We start from the raw sequence: 20,706 nt of genomic DNA, 5'->3' as shown, positions 1-20,706 counted from the left end.
AGGAACTGGCTCATACCCACATTGTTATCTGCCTTAGAAGATCTCTGAGGTGGGATCCTGTGAGAGAGGTCTCTTGTTTTATTAAGCTTTCTCCGACAAGCCGGATGCTTTGATAAACAGTTTTGTAGTTACGGTGCAAGTCTCTTTGATAGCAGTTCAGGAGCTGAGGTTTAATGATTCTTGGAAATTGAAAAGAGAAATGAAGATATGAGCTCCAACACCTTGTGTCTTATGTGTATTTGCTCATTAACACTGAGTAGAGTTTTACTGTGATATCTCAGCCCATAGAAAGATCCATCTCTCCTCGTCACCCCCCTTCTCCCCCACCTATTTGCCAGGTCTGACATGCTTTGTCTTTAATGATAGATATCACAAAGGCAAGCATAACTAAGATGCAAAGCCAGGTTCCTCACTGGATTCAATTGCGGTATTTATCCATTTGGTACTTTACTAGGCAGGGAGAGACGTTTGGCTTCCCTTGTATTTCATCTTTGCTCCAGTAAGACCGTCTGTCACACATACCTTCCAGCTGCCATCAGCAACTAATGTAGAACAGAAATGGTGCTGTTCCTCCTTTATCTCAAGGCTCCTTCACAGAGCCCTGTTAGTGGACAGAGGCCTTCCAGCAGGTACAGATATCACTGACAACTGCTCTGGGGCCTCCTCCTGTTGCCAGACCTCTGTGTAATAGCAACTTGGGACTCTACGTTGTGATTCTCTTCTCACATGCTTAAATCAAGAACTGCTTCTTTGTAGTCCTCAGAGCTACCTGATATGAGTTGAAAAGAGAATCAGGCCTGTACAGTCCTTGACAGGGATGAACTTTTTTTCCCTGATTGAATTTTTCAAAGGTGTTGAAGCTTGTGGAAATCCTTCCCCCTTTGAGCAGTTATACACCAAACACACAAGCCATGTTGCCTTCTATCAGACTGTTATAAGACAGGTCAATCCTGAATTCATGGCAGTGTGTCATGCTCAGCCCATTGAAACAGTACATTTTCTACTTCCTCCATCCTTGTAAGTCTAAAAAAGTTCCTCTATAATGAATATTAAATATCAGTTATGACTTTTTCTGTGGTCTTCCCCCTCCCACCTGCATGATGATGCCTTCGTATAGATAGATGTTCAGCTTGCTCTCAGAGCAGATCCAGAATCAGACAACTACATCAAATTTACAACTCTGGAAAAGTGACAGGCTGATAATAAATGGAAAAACCTAAGGGACCAAGCTTCAGTGCAGACATACTTGGCATTCGGGGTAGCTACTGTACATGCAGGGATGCGGGTAGGCAAGAAGATTCAGAGTGCTCTGACGAACCCACCTTAAACTGGTCAATAGTATGGCAGATGGCTGGCAGTATGATGTGAGGAGCAATTCAAAATCTCAGTTCAGACTGATGGCTATCAGGATTTCTGAGCTTGGGGCTTGTGAGCAAAATGTTCTTCCCATCTTACTTAATGGGGTGGAGATTGTGGCTGGCTTGGAATGGACACCTGGATGAGGAAAGATTTGAACAGACAGTACATCTATACAGTGCATCTTACAGGAGCTTTTGCTCATATCATCTTTCCAGTGATGCAATTCCCCAGAGTTCATGGAACTTTGAGATTTAAAGTGGCATGACTGAGGTCCTACATATCCTTGGAAGTGTTCTGCTGCCTGTGCGGCAGTAGTCACAGAATCAATAAGTTATCTGGCTGTGCATAGCAGAAGTGAAAAAAATATGCTGCTCTTGTATAAATTGATTGTCTTGTTCATACCAGGTATCTGGGGATGCAGGAACCAAGCTATAAGCACACCAGACCTGACACAATGGCTTACAGAAGCACCATAAGAATGACTAGTGATATGGAAAGGAAAACATCTGGCTTCTATACATGGAAAGTCAAAGGGGCTTTTTTTCTGGTTTAAAAAGAGGGCGAGTTTAACTCGGGATGATCTGCCTAGAGAGCTCAATCTTTTCAGAGTTATGGCACCCCTCTACCACTTTTTTGAATGATGTGGTGTTCCCAGCTGAAAGCCACTGTTTGTGCTGCCTTAGCTTACCTTGGTGCTTCTCAGCTGGGCGCTGCTGCCTCCAGGTAAAACTGCCCTGTGTGCCTGCTGCACAGCCAGACCGGAAAGGGCTGTGGCACATGTCCATGCTTCTCCAGCATTAGGTCTCTCTGATAACCTTAAGGCAGACAGGACAGCTGGTTGAGGTTGTAGCCCTTAGCCCCTTTTTCCAGGAGGAGTGTGAAAGGAAGAGGGGGGCACACCAGGAAGGACTACAACTTGTGCCAGTTCTCTGGTTTGTTTTAGGGTTATCAGAGAGCTCTAATACAGTGGGGTCATATGCATGCCACAGCCCTGCACATGGGGCAGTCTTACCTGGCTGCAGTGGCAGTACCTGTATTGCAGCAGCCCTGAGGGCATCTCACGGTAACTGGGGTGCTAGGACCGCCTGGGTGAACACCGCTAAACTAGAGACTAAGAAAACAGTTCTCCTAAATCACAGTTCTATACAAAGAAGGGCATTTTGGTGCTGTGACAGTTTCCTATGAAATGCTCATTGGGGCTGCTCTCAGAGGTGGGCTAGTGGACTAAATAGGCCGTGGGTCTGTTCTGCTGCTACAGCTCATTACCACATTGAATGATTTGTGTCAAGGAAGCTGCATTTGTAAAATGGAGTTTTGTGTCATCCTGCGATAACAAATGAAGAGCTGTCACAATGTGCAAGTGCTCCACCTCCAACAAATGAGGTGCAAAGGTTTTAGAAGACTTCTGTTATGTGGAGAGGAAAAATACCTATCTCACCCATAGGGGGACGGTATGAGCAATCATTTCAATACAGAGGCACGGCTGATCCGAACCCAGGAAGCATGGCTTTAAAAGGAAACAATTAGGCTTTCATTCTAGGGAAAAACATTCAGTTTTGGGACCATGAGCTAAGATGACCCCTGGGTACGTAGAACCTGTGATTGCACATAATCTTCTCTGGACCTGTGTGGTCACTGATATAATGTTCCTAGAGATGGAGAACTGGGGACATTTGTTGTGAGACAACCTGTGGATGGGTGGAGGGGACCATTATAAAACTATTTCATATTGACCTATCTGTCTTGTTATGTGAACCATGAATTTGTCAAGACCTCAGCAGATGACAATGGCAGCCATACTGTTCCATATATAGAAGAGACATGGACCGATTGGATAAATGCTCAACAATATTTAGTGAAAGATTTTTCAAAGGCCATTTTCAAGGCTAGTTAAACTCCCACTGCAAGTCCTTCTGAGCTAGTGTGGTTAAAGCACACCAGTTCCAGTGGCATACAAAGTGGGGATGTGGTTACATTGCGTCCAACCACTTTTCACTCCCCAGCCTGAATGACCAGGTTTCCATTTACAGCTGGAAGCTACAGGGGATGGACTTTGGCACAAGCCCAGAGCAGGATTTGAATTCATGTCTCTAGAGCTAGAGTGACAGGCCTTAACCACTCTTCCACCACCTCTAGTTCAGTTCCTACAGAGGCATCTCAATGTAGTAGCCAATTCTTAAGGAGGAATGACTGGGTGCGGAGCTCTTTTGAAAATCTTGCTCGTTAATTTCCTAAATCATATGAATACTCGATTAGACTTCCCTGGATGTGCAATTTCCTATGGAAGCTGCAAGGTAGTGTTTATCTCATTTTGCTGTCAGCTCCTTGCACTTTAATTAAGGATTTGTTTTTGTCTCTTGTCTTTCTGTCTAGCATGTTCTTTTCCAACCCTCCAAAGCAAACACTTGATTAAAACAGAATTACTGGCATCTAGCTTGATCCAGTCCAGTCATTTCAGGTGGCTAAATGGAGAAAGGGGGCGAGATCGTAGTCCTTCCATCACTCCTCTCTTATTTACACAGAGGAAATCATGCCGGCTATACTTCTGTGCATGCATTAATTGCTTTCATTTGTAGTCTCTGCACTCCTTCCCTTTGTTTACAGTGCAGATTCTTCAGTGAGGGGTCACAACCCTTTTGCTATTGCTAAATGGAAAGGGGAGGCTGACTAATTTACAGCTCGATGAGAAGGGAGCCCTAGTGGAGTGCCAGTAGGGAAGAAGCTGAGAACCACTGGATTACAGCAGGAGTCCCTAGAGACCTGCAATACCTCTGTTGTTATAGGAAGTAAGGTGGATTGCAAAGGAGAACAGCCACAAGCCTCTACACTAGACAGCTTATTTTACCTCCCCCATCCCTCCTCTGCCCAGTGGAGATGTTTAATCTTCTGCAAAGCCATGGCAATTTTTCCCTTAGTGGGGGCAGGATTTCTAGTCCACATTCTAAGACTTGTCCTTCCTCATTCAAGTATGGAAGATCCCTTGCAGAAAATCATTTCAGTCTGCTGAGGGGTAATAATGCGAACTCAGACACGTACAAGCTAGAAAATGCAGAGTTAAACCATCCACCTACGTACATTGTCATTGTACCAACACTTTCAAACATGCGCTGTTCCATTGCCTTAATGCAACACCACCTCAGCAACTGAAGTCACACCCAGGCAACCTTAACTCTGCCCTTTGTCTGCTGCCAGTGCTCCTCTCAGTTTAATCCTTATTTTCCTGCAGTTTGTGGGTTTTTAAGTTGTGCAATTTATAACCCTCAGGAACCTTTATCAAGTAAAGCAAACCTGTTTGTTTACAACAAAGGACTGCAAAGTGTAAAATGATATAAATAATTGTGTTATAATTAGCATGCATTGTTTTGGTAGTTTCTGATGAGCAAGATTGCGATACCCCTATGTCAATGAGTTCCTTACTGTAAGGCTAGGGACAGAAGTTGCACATAAACTGGTTTAAGTGATCAGAAACTGGTTTAAACCTGTAACAGAACAGAACCTTAGTGCACATAAACAAGTTTCAAAAAAGCTGAAACTGGTTTAAGATAAACCTGGTTGAATGTAGTATCAGACTTAACTGATTTGAGTTAAACTGGTTTATGGAACTTCTGTCTCAGACCCCTTCCTGGTTCAAGCTAAACCAGAGTCCTCCAGCATCCTAGCATGCTCTGCCATTAAGGCAAAGTGGGTGGGGAAAGGGTTAATTTTTCTCTCCTTCCCCTTCACTCCCTTCCCGCCCCTGCAGCAGTTGGGGTTTGCCTGTTTGTGGGTGGAGGCAGAGGGGGTGGCTGGGTTGCGGTCCCCAGGGGCAGAAGGAACGGAGGGAGGAATTAATGAGGCTGTGCTGGGATGGCATTTGGCCACATCCCCACTGCTGGAGGGGAGAGGGAGGGAGAGGGTCAGCAGCTTCTGTCAGGGTGCCCAGGAGGGGGTTTATTCCCCCCTCCCTTCCCTGTGCCACCGGCATGGGCTGCAGCCGTCCTGGCATCATGGCACCATTAAGGCTAAGAGGGCAGCGAGGGGGTTGATTTTCCCCCTCCCTCCCAGCAGAGGACAATAGCTGGGGCAGAACAGCTCACCTCCTCCTGCCACCCCTCCCCCCCTGCTGCCATGGGGTGTGGAGGGGGGCTCTGTGCAGCGCTGCCTGGCCTGGAGCAGTTGTCACTGAGTTGCAGCCACTGGGGATGACCCCGCCCCCATGTCCTGGGCCTGCCCTGCTCGGCCCCCAGCCAAGGCAACTGCATGGCTGAGCCAGCTCGCAGTGGCACAGCCCTCCCCAGCGGCTGTAGCTCAGCGAAAGCAGCCTGGCTGCACAGGTGGTGGCTGCCTGGGTCACAGGTTACCCAGGCTGGCTCGGAGGGGCTGGTGGACGCAGAGCGTAGCAGTTGCCACAGGGTTCTGGCCATGCCCTCATCTGGCCACACTCCCTCTTCCCCCACCCTCCATACCCTGCAGGCCAAGGTGGGGGTTTAAACCTCTCCTCAGTCATACTCAGGCCTGCCTGGGTCTGGCTGCTCTCCCTCGCTCAGGTCAGCTTCCCTGTGGAAGGGAAGGGAGGGCTGCTGTAGCGCCCCTGGGCTTCTGGCCTGAGCCACTGCAGGCATGTGCCTGCATTTCCAGAATTAAAAGTGAATGTCTATCCGCTTGCAAATCGGTTCAATCTCTGCAGATTAGAGTAACCTGCAACGATTGAATCAATTCAGGCTCAGGCTTTTTGAATGTCTGTCCCTAGCCTAAGAGTAGCCTTGTTGAAATGCAGACATGACGGGGCTGGAAGAACCTGGCCGTGAGAGAGAGATTTCCAAGCTTTTGTTGTCGCTGATTTTCAGATAGATCGTTGGGAGATTGTCAAATGTTTCTACGTTGTTTTGTTTCCAAATTCCTGGGCTTCTAGTCAGAAAATCTCAAGGCAGATAAGCCCAGGCATTGTGTCTAGGAAATCAATGTAAGCCAACTGCAAAAGTGTAATATTATCTACCAGCTTTATGTTCCTGAATACATAAAATAAAGCCTTTTGAACAATGACCTCTACAGTTTACCAAATGATCTTTCATGCTTGTATAGAAATACATAAACTCTTCTTTTATGTTCCAAGTGTGGCCCAGTGGGTAGGGGCCTCTGGCCTAGGAGTGGGGAGACCAGGGCTCTAGTTCTCCCTGTACTCACTAATCTGCTGTCTGTCATCAGAGCTACTCTTTCCCCTCTTACCCTTATCTAACACGCTCTGGGGAAGGAATAGCTTCTCACTACGTGTGTTATGCAGCACCGAGCACAATATACCTTAACCTTTCTTTGAATCTGTAGGCGATAAAACAAAGAAAGAGAGAGTGAGTGAATTAAGGGTAAGTCTATGATGCTGCTGAAAAGCAGGCAATGACTTCTCACTCTTCCCCTGCATGCCCAAACCCAGAAATGGGGCAGGGAACCCCCTCTGAGTCCCATCAGCCCCCCACTGCTGCTTTCAAGAACTGAGGTGCAGTATGGCAACCTCATTTCTGGGTCTGTCATGTGCTCAGCAGGAGCATGTTGATGGGATGTGGTTTTTGGTGGTGTCCAGAAGTAGTACATACATGCTTAGCAGCATCTTGGTAATATCTGTTTAAAGTCTTCTTAAGGTATAGTCTAAGGAATGATCATTTAAGTGGACTTCTTCAGGTAGAAGTACACAGCTTTCCCATTCTGGTAAATAACAAAAGCTTTCAGTTACAAACAGGCTTAATGATTGTAATCCTGGGTCCTTTTAGAAAGCATGCATGATGAACATGTAAAGCTTCCCTTTAAGGCCTCTTTATCACTGGTTGTCAGTTCAGAAAATACGTATGGTCTTATTTGGAAATAGCACGTGCTGTCACTTTAAGACCAGAATTCTGGGATTTTTCAGAGCTGGGAAATCTCTAATACAATGTCACACATACATTTTGGTCCCTGTGACATCTTACTCCCACCTCCACGTGGGTAGAAAACAAAATCTGAAAAATATTCTTTGATCTTCCACCCACTGATCTGCTCGAAATTTAAGTTCTGTACTGCAACTCAGGGGAAGGAGGAGTAGGAATATAATTTATACCATATTTAAAAAAAAGAAAGAAAGAAAACACTATTTCCATTGGATTTGGAATTATTGCTATATAAATCTTCAGTATTCCTGCATTCTGCTAGTTGTCATGCTTTTAAAATGACACCAGGCTATTCTCTCTGACCTACTTAAATTATTTTCCTTTTGAACGAGAACATTGGGTTACTACTTGCATCTTGATGTTTTCCTTTGGATGGTTGCTGTTAAAGAGAACATTTAGTTTCCTTTGCAAGGTCATGTTTCTGCAGATGATCAGAGGTGTCAGTTTTTCATAGGAGCTGGGTAAGCCGTGAAGAGCTGCCTTTGGTCCCAGTGTGCTGCTGGCACATTGGAATCCTGCAGGGGGAAGGGGCAAGGCAGAGAGAGTCCTTTTGGAACAGGAGCATCATCAATGACCCCAAGCTACTCCATTTTGTAGGCCCAAGTGTAGGGAAGTTATAGAAAGTGGCAGTAACTTATTTAGGGGGGTGAATTGGTCACCAGTCCTGGGTGCTGATTTAGAGGGGGCACCAGAGTGGCTGCTCCTAAGAAGATGGGGCTGTTTCAGCCAGTGTGCAGTGACCCTGTCCCCCAGCCACAACAGCTTGAGCCTCTACTACAGGGGTGGGTAAAATGCGGCCCGCCAGGCCATTCTATCTAGCCCACAGAACCCCTAAAAAGTTTAGAAAATTAATATTAATCTGCCCTGGCTGCCTGTCATGTGGCCCTCAGTGGCTTGCCGAAACTCAGTAAGTGGCCCTTTGCCCAAAATAATTGCCCACCCCTGCTCTACTACTATAGCAGCGGCTGCAGTAGTGGCAGCTGCCAGCAGAGTGTAGAGAGCAAGGGCTATTTCAGGCAAGACTTCACCACCCTGGCTCTCCAGCAAGTGGCATAATATCTCTTCCCCTTTCCCTTTCCACTCCCCTCTGCCCAGGGCACTGAAGGAGCTTGCTACACTTCTGAGAGGTGAGCCCAAGGCTAGGGAAATGTGAGTCTGGTAGGGTACATATGGTAGGACAGGGATTGAGTGGTGCTGTAGTGTCCTTTGGCAATCACTTGACTCCTGGCTTCTCCAGTCACTTGGGCCCTTCCCCCTCACTCGCCAGCCATACCTTGATGTTGTTTGGAAAGAAAAGGTTGGGAGACCAGGTCACTTTCTGTTGGTGTCCTTGAACACAAGATGCCTTACAGGCTGTATTTGTGGTCTCGGACCTGCCCGGCAGCCACACCCATACCTCACAGGTGTTTCCAGTTGTTATTACAACAGAGCTATTTGCCCCACTCATTGCTTGTCCCTTCAGACCTCAGGGTCCGTGTAGGAGTCTAAGCTCTCTTGGCCTTGGCTTCTTTTATCTATCTGGGTTCTCTTGCCTTAACCCTACTGTCTGGGACCTTGGCTTCTGGGCCCAGCCCTCTAGACTGCCAGTGGCTCTGGCAGGGCCCATGCCCTTGTGCCTTTTTCATCACTAATATCCTTGCCCCTTAGTGCAGTTCAGTTAGGTGGGCCTCTTTGGGGATCCTATCTCTGCTTTCTTCTTTACCCCTTTTGTAGCTATGCCCAGTCTTCCAGGTTTAACTATACCATAAAGGCAGGTTATTGCCTTAATCATTCTGGGTAAATGTCAGAGCCATCCTGCCCTGAGTTCTCATCCCTCTACCGGAGGTGTCCCAGCTTCTGCAAGGCTCCTTGGGTGGCTGCTCTAGTGACTGCTTTTTCCCTCTGGAGAGGTCTGCTCCCAGCCAATTCAGGCCTGCCTCCAAGTCGTCCCTCCTTATCTATCTCCTGGTTGCCGCCTTTTCTGAGTTAGGTGAGTCACGGGTTCCTGCAAGTGTTTTCACTTAGGGCTGATGATCCCCTCTGTCCTCCCCACTGCTGCTTAGGTCTTCAGCTCTTTCCTGCCCATAGCAGTCCAGTCAGCGGTGTTTCCCCCTTTTTAGTAACAGGACCTCTGGCTCCCTGTTACAGTACATCTATAGCAGGGGTAGGCGACCCCTGGCACAGGTGCCAGAGCATGGCATGCAAAGGCATTTTGCTTGGCCTTGGGGCAGATGGTAGGGAAGGGGCTGGGGCTGTGCTGCCACAACAAAAATTATAGCTCCCCTGCTATCCAACCCTGACATGCCAACATCTTACAAATCGAGGTTGTAAGTGTTTTTGGTACTCTGTCCAAAAATGTTGCTGACCCCTGATCTATAGCAAGGAGTGCTGTAAGGGATTCCAGGGGTGTAGGTTGTAGCCGTGTTGGTCTAAGGACATAGGCAGACAAGGTTCCTTGAGTGAAGCTGATACCTTTTATTAGACCAACCCAAATAGTTGGAAAATAGTTATTAAGCAAGCTTTCGGGTTCAAAAACCCTTTGTCAGGCTAAGGAAGTTTCAGCAGTTGGTGTGTGCTCTTCCTGGATGGAATGAAAAGTAAAGAAGCCAGCCCTGATGAAGGGTTTTTGAACCCGAAAGCTTGCTTAATAACTATTTTCCAACTATTTGGGTTGGTCTAATAAAAGATATCAGATTCACCCAAAGAACCTTGTAAGGGATTCCAGGCAGCTTCAAAGTAGTTCTGCAGAGCCTGCTGTAAGGTGATATCATGCAGTTTACCTGGAGTTGCCCTAATTTAAGCCACAGGCCAGTTTGGCTCCCACAAGAATGCAGAATTTGGAGAGTGCAGAAATGTCATAAATCCAGCCCTGGTGCTATGGCTTTTGTGCTGCAACTGTTAGGAGGCCTGGCAACTCAAGCCGTTGCAAAAGCAGCCCTGTTTTGGTGAGTTCTGCTCAGCATGTGAGCCAGAACAAGTCTTTATGCACAGTGGTGTGAGGAGGCTTAATGGATCATGTGCTTCATTCAGATTTTGTCATTACTGTGATTTGTTTCTCATAGGTGCAGAGTCAAGGTTGTTCTTGCGTTGGTCTAAGCTGTTACCTTCTGTGGTTCAACTCCAAAGGGTTGGTTTCCGAATTGTTTGAGTAGGCTCTGTTGGCAATGCCTAGATTTTTAGTATATGAGGGTTTATTTTCTTTTTCCAATGCTGTGTTAAGTTCTCTTGAGTTGCAGTTGGTAGCTTTTGATTTGATGATAATTTTGGTGTTAGATAATGTGGCAGTACTTTTTAAAGCATAAGTCGCACTGAGTAAGTATATGTAGGGGATATTAGAATGTAGTCATCAAGCTAATGGAATTATTCTCCTGCAGATTATGCCCTTGTCAGTGGGTGCATTTACATGTTCAGTTAATGGAAAACAATAACTCTGGAGTTCCTAATTGCTCCTGAGTTTATTGTTCCTGGGCACATCATTTGAACCTGCACCCAGGACTGCAATATGGTGAGCTGGGACAGAGCAGTCCCAGCTGGAAGGGGGCACTGGGGTCAGCCTACTAGCCCAGATCTGCTCCCTCCCTGCTGAACATGCTGTGAAGGGGCTGGCTGGGGCACTAGGGTGCTCCAATGTGGGGCTAGCCAGCAGGCAGTCCATGCACTGAAGCACGTTTGTGCCCCAGCCAGCTGGTGCAGCATCTACATGTGCTTTGCTGTGGAGTAAAAAACTCCACAGCAGGATAATACTCGTATTTACAAGGCCACACGTGTAGATGCGAGTTGTTTACTGCAGAACAAATTAGTCTACTCCACAGTAAATGTCTCACGTAGACGTGTCCAGTATAAATCAAAATCAGTTTGGTCTGCAGTATGATGTTCCTGTGGGATGGGGAACAGGGTTAGTTGGTTTGTGGCTCAACAGCTTTTCAAGGGAGTAATTTTGCATGTGAAATACTCTTTCATGCCAAAGAAGTTTGTTTTTGTGATGGTGGCAGATAATTCTGTGTTCCCCTCCCTGCTTACCTTCCTCTAAATGCTATTGCACTTTATAATAGCAACTTGTTTTGGTTTAAGGAGTAGTGGCTCCCAGAAGATGGAAGCGCCTGAAGTCTGATTCTTTTCTTGCACCAGTGTTATGCTATGACTTCAAGAGATTTATTTACTGATGTAAATTGTTGGGTGTATGCAGTATCAGAATTGGCTCCAGGGTCTCCTGTACCTTCCTAATTGGATTCAGGTGCATACTCGGTATACATATACCCTTCATTTTAACCCAAAATGAAACAGTGGGTCTGATTGTTCTGCACAGAGCTCAGGGGGAATAGAGTGGGTGTTGTCCTTGACTTTTCTGGGAGCAGGATCAGACTGGGTGTTCTGTAACCATTTGCTATAATGTGCTGTAGTTGGGTGAGGATTGGTGGAAGTCATGAAGAGAGGGAGAGAGAGAATGTCAGAAAACTATATGGATATCCATCATGCATGAAACCTGCTGTCATCTTTGTGTGGGCCTTTACCTGGTTGCTTGTGCTTGCAGCAGACAAAGTAGTTGTTTTCGAGAAGCAGTGTTTGCTGCGTATGTGGTCGACAGCCAGAGACATTAAGATTTAATTTAGGTCATCAACCTCCAACTGGTCAGCAGACCTTAGAAATCGTTCTCTTAATATCTCTATAATATCACCTCCCCAACAACAGTTGATTGCTGATTATTTTTTGGGGGCTGTAGTTAAAACACTCATTAAATATGCTTGTTCACCCAACAGAATCCACTGCAGTGCTTAGATTAAAAAAAAACTCAAAATACAAAACAGCTCTTGAAGGGAAATCTTTCTCTGGGGGATACGTGCATTTACTTAAAATTGTTGGTGTTTCCCTGAGTTGTAATCAGCAGTCTGCAAAAACACGTCATAGGCTTCTATTTCAAGCAAAACTCCAGTTAATCTGGCCTGTTCAAAGTGCACACACAGATACTGGCTGAGTTTTTTTTCTGTGGTGTTTGCTATTTGTTTGACGGCGGTGCCTGGGACCACCAACCAGGGCCCATCCCTGCTACTTGTTCCACAGGGAAAACCCCACAGGTTGATGGGAGAGGAGGGTGGTCCAGCAGAATGAACAAGTGATTGTACAATAAGCCCAGGTTTCTCAGCTCAGTCTGCCTCGGTTTGTTGAAGGCACTGTGGCAGAGGCAAGCTCTAAGTGAGGGGTTAAAAGCATAGGAAGGTAGGGGCTGTGTGGACTCTTCACTTTGGTGAGAATGACTAGACTTAAGTGCCTTCTGATTTTGGGTGCAAGCTACATATCCTAAAGTCTGATTTTCAGAGCTGGTGATTTATAGCTTTCAGAAATAGGTTCACTTCCTTATATTATCATGTCTGTCAAGCTGTGTTGTTCTCCATGACAGAAGTCAGCACCCTGACTTTCACTAACATAGAAACAATTCAGATCCTTTGAGCAGCTCATTTGACTTTGCTGGAGCTGTGCTGATTTATACCAGCTGAAGAGTTTGGTTCCTTTGACTTGCACTTCCTTGAAATATCTCTTAATGACCTGAATATAGGTGTCTGGAGTGGCTCTAGGGGCAGATTTTGGCTTCTTGCTGCAGCACAAGGTCATCTGTGATGGACACTCCTTCAGATTTTCCCTCATTCCAGCAACGTCAAATTTTCTCCTTCAGGAGAACCCTTCTAATTTCCTTAATTCGCACCTGTATTTACATTTACAACCCTTCCACCCCTTCCTCCCTTCCCCCCCAAAAACCCACTTTGGATGCAGCTATGTTTGCAGATGCAAATCAAAATTGTAGGATGCTGCTCATTTTTAAGGGTGCAGTGTTGGTTGCCCAGAGGGAAAAGTGCACTGGGAAAATCTATCTAGTTGTTCATTCAAGATGAAAAAAATGATATTTCTTTTGCAGCAGAAGGGCAGGGAAAGCGATAAAATAGCTGAATTCCCTGAATTTAGGGTATTGAAAAGCATCATCTTGAGACCATGTCGAACACTTTTTGAGTGTGAGCCAAAAAATAAAACGTTTTCTATGTCCCATTGCATAAAAAATGTGTTCAGAGGTTACTGATGTTGTTTCTGGCTTTCCCATTATGAACAAACCAAGTATGACCTGGTGAGTTAAGGACCCAGCTCTATCCACAGACTTGTTCGTGCAGAGCCATGTACCCCTATCAAAGGCTGACAGAATCAGGGCTTACAGTAGGTATCATTGATGGTATTCTGCCGCAATTTAATCTGGCTGGTGCTTGATAATGAAATTGCTTTTTCTGATGCACAGGGACTGCTTTTTATTTGGGGAATATAATTATAGTGACTTTGGTTTGAGGGTGTTTGGGAGGTGGCCTTGTAAATCTGAGTGCAAAAATAGCCTGCTGAGCAGGGGGCAGTTAGGCTAGTGAATTATTTGTGGCCATTTATGTGGTGCATGCCAGGACCTGCTGCTCTGTTTGTCTGGAGCTGTTTTCTTGCATTGAAAATTTCCTCCAAGGAAACATTTCTTTTCTAAAAGCCATTCTACTACTGCAAATAATCTCTTATGGGTAAGTCATGTGTAAATGGTTTCTGGAGGTGGCTTAGATAACTTGTGGTTGGTAGTGGACTGCAAAGATGTTACCTCAAAGGCCTCCCCTGTACACTAGTAGATAAGGGTACTGGATTTGGAGTGCAATGAGAAGTGTGGGGAGGCCTGTGTGCTCTGTGGCTGACTCTCATAGAGATCTGTTGATATTCTGCATGATTTATTGTGGGAGTCTAAGAATTTCTCTTTTAGAAAGGGGAAAAAACTCTTCTGATTTTCATGGAGGGTACAATCTGGTTCCTCCTCTAAGTAGTTTTTATCTAGGCATTCAGGACCCTCTCTATCCATCTCACTGAGGGATCCCAGCTGGCTTGCAGAGGACTGGATTCAGTGACCCAGCCCTGTGTCCTTTAGATCAACATCTGTGTCAGTGGGAACTGTGGGGAATCATGCTAGAGAGAAGACAGGCATTTTGGGGCGGGGAGTGGCTAGTTTTGTTTGTCTAACACTACACCAGCTGAGCTTCCCTCTCTACCTGCTCTTTAATGTCTCAGGATTTCCTGCTTTCTTCTCTCCTCTTCCAGCGCCTCATTCTCCATTCCCTATGTGTTCAAACTCCACAGGAAGTACCGCAGAATTTGAGAGTGCTGTAGGAAGTTCTGTGGACTGCATCATCTCTGGAGGCATGAACGCCGAGTCTGGAGATGTTTGTAGTGAATCCTGAGATTCCAGATCCTGAGATCCTGAGATCCTGAGAGCTGCAGGAGCGGGTGGGTGGATGGGGTTCTGCTCTAAGGGCAAGTACAATTGTGGAAGGAAAGGTTGGGGAAAGGAGGAGCCCTCCCCCACACCCTCCAGTAGCTTCCAGGCATGAAAGACCCTGTCTTGGCAGGATTCCTATAGGACACTGAAGTTTCAATGACCTTGGGTGAAGCAGGGATAAAGAAGAAGGAGAACAAGCCTTTAGGGCCCAAAGAGCTTGCTGCTGCTCCGTCGGGCAGCAGGGGCATGGGTATTCCAGAGAAAAGCTGCATACTCATCCCACCCTGAATGGAGGGGTGTGCAGATGACAGTGCAAAGGCAGATAGAAAACATGGGGCCTCCCAGAAAGGGAAGTGGAGTTAGGATCTCTCATATGAGTGAAGCAACGAGAGGCATTTCAGGTTGCTGTAGCACGCCACTTCCAGCCTGCCTGTGGGGGAACTGACAGCCCCTAGTGCTGTGGAAGGGGCAAAGGTCTTGGTGGTTGGGAGGACTCCCAGAACAGTCCTGTGATAGGTGTAGTGCAAGCCTTCCTTGGGCACATCTGTGCCAAAGCCAGGAGCACCACTGGCTGTCAGTCCTGCTCCACAAGAGCCAGCCCCCTAAAATAATGTGGTGCGGGCACCTTAGAGCAGTCTTGAGTGTACTCCCCAGCTTGGCTCTCAGACTGTGCCCCATGCATGTGTCTTGGTGCGCACCCAGGGCCACTCTAAGATGGCTGCACTGCCTTGTTCCCTGGCTTTGGTGCACACCAAGTGGGGGTGTGCTTCTTATCGACCTTCTGGGGACAGCATGGAGGCAATAGAGACCTACCCTACAGCAGCTGGCAGCTCCTCCCTAGGGTGCCTTATGCCAGCTGGTTAGAACTGAAGCACCTCACCAGCACAGAGCCAGGCAGTGGGAGGGTGTCACAGGGAGCCTGTTCATACAGGCCTTTTCCATATGAGGATTTTTTCTTCCCTGGGGGAGTCCAAGGCAGTGATGTGTTTTCCTGCCTTTGAAACATGTGACCCCCAAAGTGCTTGTTCACAGCAGCTGCGCGTCCTGTTCGTACATCACAGCCAGGTGAGGGGCCATGGCGTGAGGCAGGGTTCTGCCAACGTGGGCAGTGCTGCTGGCACGCAGTGGTGTCCTCACCCATTGGGATCAGGGGTCACTGAGCTTTCCCTCCCGTTCCCCTCTGTTTACAACTCGGTTATTCCTCCTGGGTCCAGGCCTGCACTTCCCCTCCTCAGTCACATTCCTCACTTGTGCGAACTGTCTACCTGCTTCATCCTGTGCCATCAGCTGCCACTACCTCTGTGCCAGGCATAGTAGAGATCTCTCTCATCTGAACTAGTTGCTATAGTGACATACAATCTGCTGTGTTCTGGGTCTCCAGGAGCCAGAAACAACGGTGCTCGTGCAACATTTAGGTAAACATCTCTCCCCATATAGAAGTCCCCCTCCCCACTTCACCCCTAAAGGCTGAAAATCACCCCTGCGCCGAGCCCATGCATCACTGCAGCCTACGGTGTAGGGCTCCGTTCGGGTAGGATTGAAGCAATACCTCTGCCTTGGATGAGCTCTGCAGGTTGCCCTCCGATTGCCTGCTGGAATGGATCTGCTGGGAGAAGAAGGTGCAGTTTGAAGGGATACAGTCCCAATTAGCAGATGCTCCTGGGAAGCTGCTTCCTCTCTCTTGTTTAACTGTCTGCTCTCTGCAAGGACAATTAGGTCCTTGTCTTTCTTTCCAACCTCTGCCACCTATTCACTAGATGACCTTGAGCCTGTTGCTTATTTCCCCTCCACTTCAAACTTCATCTCTCTTCAAGGGGGGACAGTAGTGTTTAACCCTTCTTTGGAGAGATCTGTGGTGTCTCCCTCAGATGTACTGTAGTACTTTGTCATTCATTTAAGGGCAGCCGGTGGCTGGAGACTGCCTCTGTATTGCTAGCGTGCTTTCCAGAGCCCCGCCATTGGTTTTTATTTCTCTTCAGCATTCTGGAATCCATCAGCATTTTTCACTTGTAATGGCCAGTGCCTGGCACGTTCCTTAAGGCTTTTATTTGTGGTGTCTTTATTTCATTGCAGACATTAATGAGCTTGGCATGACATCACAGGAATAAAGTGCTGCTCTATGAATTGGAAATGAATTGCTTGCTTGGTCCACTGCCATTTGCGCTGGTATCTGAATCTCTCTCTCCCTCCCTCCCTCCTCGTGTTTGTGCCCATGTTGGTGTGTGTCTGGGGCGGGGAGTGGAGCAGGGGTGGGGTTTCTGTCTTTTTTTTTTTTCTTCTCCCCGTTACGGACAGTGACGTGAGCAATGCGTGGAACAATCAGGCTGGCTCAAAACAGTGTAGTTGAAGATGCTGGGAAAAACAGCCTGGTGCATTTTAAACCAACACTGATTGCTTGTGCCTAAGCTCCACGGACAGAGTTCTTCCTGATTTCTCTGCAGGGGGCTGGGAACTACTCCTAGCTTTCCTTCCCCCCTCACAAACACACACACACTTTTGGAAATGATTGGAGTTAATAGTGTTCAGAGCACCAGCAAGGTCCGGGTGAGAGCTACAGGTTCAGTGAAATACTCTCGAGAAGACTCTCTCTGGCGACAGTCCCACCGGTCAAAGTCTATGAAAATCTCCAACTCCTCTGAGTTTTCTGCTAAAGAAAGCAAGGTAAAATAACAAATCCACAATGTTTCTAGCTGTGTTTCTATGACTAGGGATCGGGATAGGATTAAGCCTTGTGATGTTTGAAATGAAAGGCAATTGATAGGGCTCTGGATTATCCCTGCAATTGTTGAATTGCTGCAAGGTTAGTAAGGATCTGCTTGCTGGAGAAGGTGAGCAGGGCTGGTGGTGTGTAGAGTAGTAGATTTGACAGGGATGCCCAGGCACATAGCTTGGTGCAACAGTAAACACTGCAAACTTAGTACGTGGAATGCTGATCAGAGCTGTGCTCCTGAGAAAGCTGCCGATGTACGTATGTAAATTCTTTCTCAGATATTTTATGTAGAAAATTATTTTTTAAAATGCATTCTTTCTTCCCCTTGCTGCATGGCTGTGCTTTTGTCTGTGTGGGTGTTAGATAAAAATATCCCCTCACTTGTACTGTGTGATTAAATATTGCCATACAATATTGATTGGGAAGGCATCGTCGCACGTTAGTAGGAATGTATAATTGCTGTTTGCTTAATGTGGATGTAGCCCCTGGGTCTAACTGGCTGCTACGGGAGGTGAGCTTACTGGGTCTTATAGTAGCCTAGCACAGTTGCTCCTGTCTGTAGGCAAATACACACGTATTCTATGCAGCAGTGTCTCCTTCCTCATTCCACTACTCTCTGTGTATCCTATTACAAGAGACACTGCCAATCTCTCCACTAAGAGCTGGGTACTCCACACCTTCCCAAAGGTACTTGGCATCTTGCAGAATCAGGATTCCTGTGTGAGCAAGGAGTTCTGAGCAACAACCTGTTTCTCCCCCCACTGCAAACAGATTAAAACACAGTTTAATGCCCAGGAATCAGGAGGTAGAGAGGCTGTCTACTAGGGAGCATTGAAATGAGACGAGGCTGAAAAGGTTCTGAAGAACACACAACGGCACCTGACTATGTTCAGCATGTGCGTGCACCCATGTATGCATGTGTGCAGCTATGCACCCTCCCTCTGTAGCCCCCATTCCTTTATTCTAGAGACCTCCCTGTCCGGTGTCTTTTGGTTCAAATCCCAGGCTTCTCCCTGGATAAGTCCCATTTGGGCAGGCTCCTTTAAAGGAGTGCCATGATAAAGCCATCCCTACCCTGCACAGTTATGCTCTGCATGGCACATTTCATTTGCCCAGTTCTTGAAGTCCTTGTGAGGTGACTGGCTTCATGCAGTTAGCCACGGGGTGCTGCAAACTTTGCCAGATGCCTTTCCTTGCTTAAGACAGTCCAAGCAAACCAAACTTTGAAAGATACATTCATTTAATAATATTACATGGCCAAGCTTGTTTCAAGAGAAATAAGATGATAAGGCTCATTGCTAGTCCAGCTCTGAAATGAAGACTACACCTTGCAAACACATTCATCTATGAATTATTCTACTGAATTTGGCAGGTCTTTTTATATGACTAAAGTGCTGGACTGGGAATTGGGAGACCTGGGTTCCCTTTTCAGCTCTGCCAGTGAGTTGCTGTTTGACCTCAAGCAACTCACTTCAGCCATCTGTGCCTCAGTTTACCTCAGAAGGCAGGGTAGAGTTGCAAACTTAAAGACTAACTAAATCACAGATGTATAGCATAAGCTTTCATGAGCCTGAGCTCATGTCGTCAGATGCTGCGAAAGGACTTCGGCTAACACAGTTAGCTATCTCTCTGTTTCCCTCACTCTTTCTTGGTCTTCCCTCATCTATTCTATTGTAAGCTCTGCAGGGCAGGGGCACTGTCATAGTTTCATAGTTGTTAGGGGCTGGAAAGGACCTTACAGATCATCAAGTCCAGACTCCCCACACCTGCTATGTTTGTGTAGTACCTGGCACAGGGGACAGGGTGTTGGATCTCAGTTGTGGCTTGTAGATGCAATACTCCCATTTCTGGTTCAGTAATCTGGGAAATGAGTGTGTCATTTTTTTTTTTTTTAATTTCTGGTTTTTGGTTTTTTGTTTTTTAAGAGTGAACCATCAGTTCTTTGCAGCCCTTACCATTTATTGCTATGTTATCCCTAGAGGGCCCTGTAGTGGGCAAAAGGCTTTGCAGACACGCATCTGTTTGTAATATCTTCCAGACCAAACAGACTCTAAGTTCAGGCAAAGAGGAGTCGTGCCCAAAAATGATTTTTCAGTACAGTCCCTTTTTCTGTCCTTTGCATTTCTATCCCCTCCCCCCCCCCAGCTTTTTTTTAGCTGCAGGCATTTTGCTTTTTGTCAGGAGAGGCAGTGCAACTGAGTAGACACTGTATCACTTGGACTGGAATCCAGACTTGTTTCTGGCTCTGCTAGTGACTTTCTGTGTGGCCTCAGGCAAGTTGCTTTTCCTTGCTGTGCTTCTGTTCCCTTCTTCCCCTTTGTTTGGCTTGCGTGTTGACTCTAAGACAGTAGGGACTGTCTCTCACTGTGCACCTGATTGATTTGCACACCAAAGCCCTTCTCCCCAGCTCTGGCAGTTGTTGGTGTTGAGAGGCTTGAACATTAATATTAAGGGAATGGCTGGGAGGGTGTGAGGAGGCTGATGACCTCCTTAGGGTAACTGGGAATCAAATAGTGGGTATATATATAATGCCAACACAAGGGGCCCTACTCTTGACTGAAATCTAGGCCCTGTTCTGTGAGAAATTCACTGTGTTCTTCAGCCTGAGGTTATTTGCCCTTCTTTGTACATTCCCTTTCTCTCAGAGACCTATTTGAATCAGTCACATCATACATAATGGGATTAAAAAACCAAGAGCCTGTCACAGGACTGTAGTAGAGGACTCGGGCTCTGAGGGTGTCTCTTCCCCACTGGGGCAGTGGCATCTGCAGCACCAGCTTCTTCTTGTGCCAGAAACAAGCCCCTTCTGGGATACTTTGCACTTATGTGCCCATCTCAGGATCTTAGTGTGCTTTGCTCAGGTGGGTGGCATGAGCCTCTCACTCTGTGGTTAAAATACATGAGGTGCAGAGAGACTGTGTAACCTGCCTCATATCACATACTGATTCAGGGGTTGGGTTGGGAGCAGGACCCAGATGGTCCAGTTGCCACATATCTACTTTAAAAACACCACATGTGCACACACCCCTTAGGCTGAACATTAGCTAATACAGTATTGATGTGACTAGCTGCATCTGCAAGTGTGTAATCTCAGGCCGGTGTAGATGGTCCATAGGGTTAATGCATCTTTATCACCTCTGGGGGTGGCATTCAAAAATGGGTCAGATATATAATAACTGGAAGCTCCAGAAGGTTCCCAGGATCCGGCATGCCTGGTGTTCTCTTCTCCAGACAGACATGGGTGTGTTTTGCCGTTCAAGAATGAACTGCAAAGCACTTAAACCTGTCCTGCCTGCAAATGCACATGGGCCAATTAAAGGCACAAAATAGCTTTTTGAAATATGCTCTGCAGGTGCTCCCATAGTCTGAAGCACGTCTGTCTTTCTGTGTTGCCTCCAGCCAACCAGCTTCATTCCGAGTAATGCGGTAAGGCCCCTTTTAACCATAAGTTGATTAAACGTTCAAGCAAGTGCAGAACAGATCTC

General features: G+C 46.7%; 1 protein-coding gene across 5 annotated transcripts in view; it reads left to right on the top strand.

The window, feature by feature from the left end:
- PSD3 (pleckstrin and Sec7 domain containing 3) overlaps nt 1-20,706 on the top strand; it is a 178,920-nt gene that overhangs the window by 98,718 nt on the left and 59,496 nt on the right. Inside the window, exon 1 of one of the 5 annotated variants that reach the window (XM_059724584.1) lies at nt 16,854-17,172. The exons of the other annotated variants lie outside the window; for them this stretch is intronic. Coding sequence (XP_059580567.1) covers nt 17,014-17,172 — 159 coding nt within the window. The 5' untranslated portion in view covers nt 16,854-17,013. Of the gene's footprint in view, nt 1-16,853; nt 17,173-20,706 lie in introns of those variants that run through there. 5 annotated transcript variants of the gene reach the window in all.

The sequence above is a fragment of the Alligator mississippiensis genome, chromosome 3 (genome assembly GCF_030867095.1).
Source record: "Alligator mississippiensis isolate rAllMis1 chromosome 3, rAllMis1, whole genome shotgun sequence".
Classification (NCBI taxonomy): Eukaryota; Metazoa; Chordata; order Crocodylia; family Alligatoridae; genus Alligator; species Alligator mississippiensis.
Note: the sequence above shows the minus strand (reverse complement) of the source record. Positions and strands in the feature narration are given on the sequence as shown.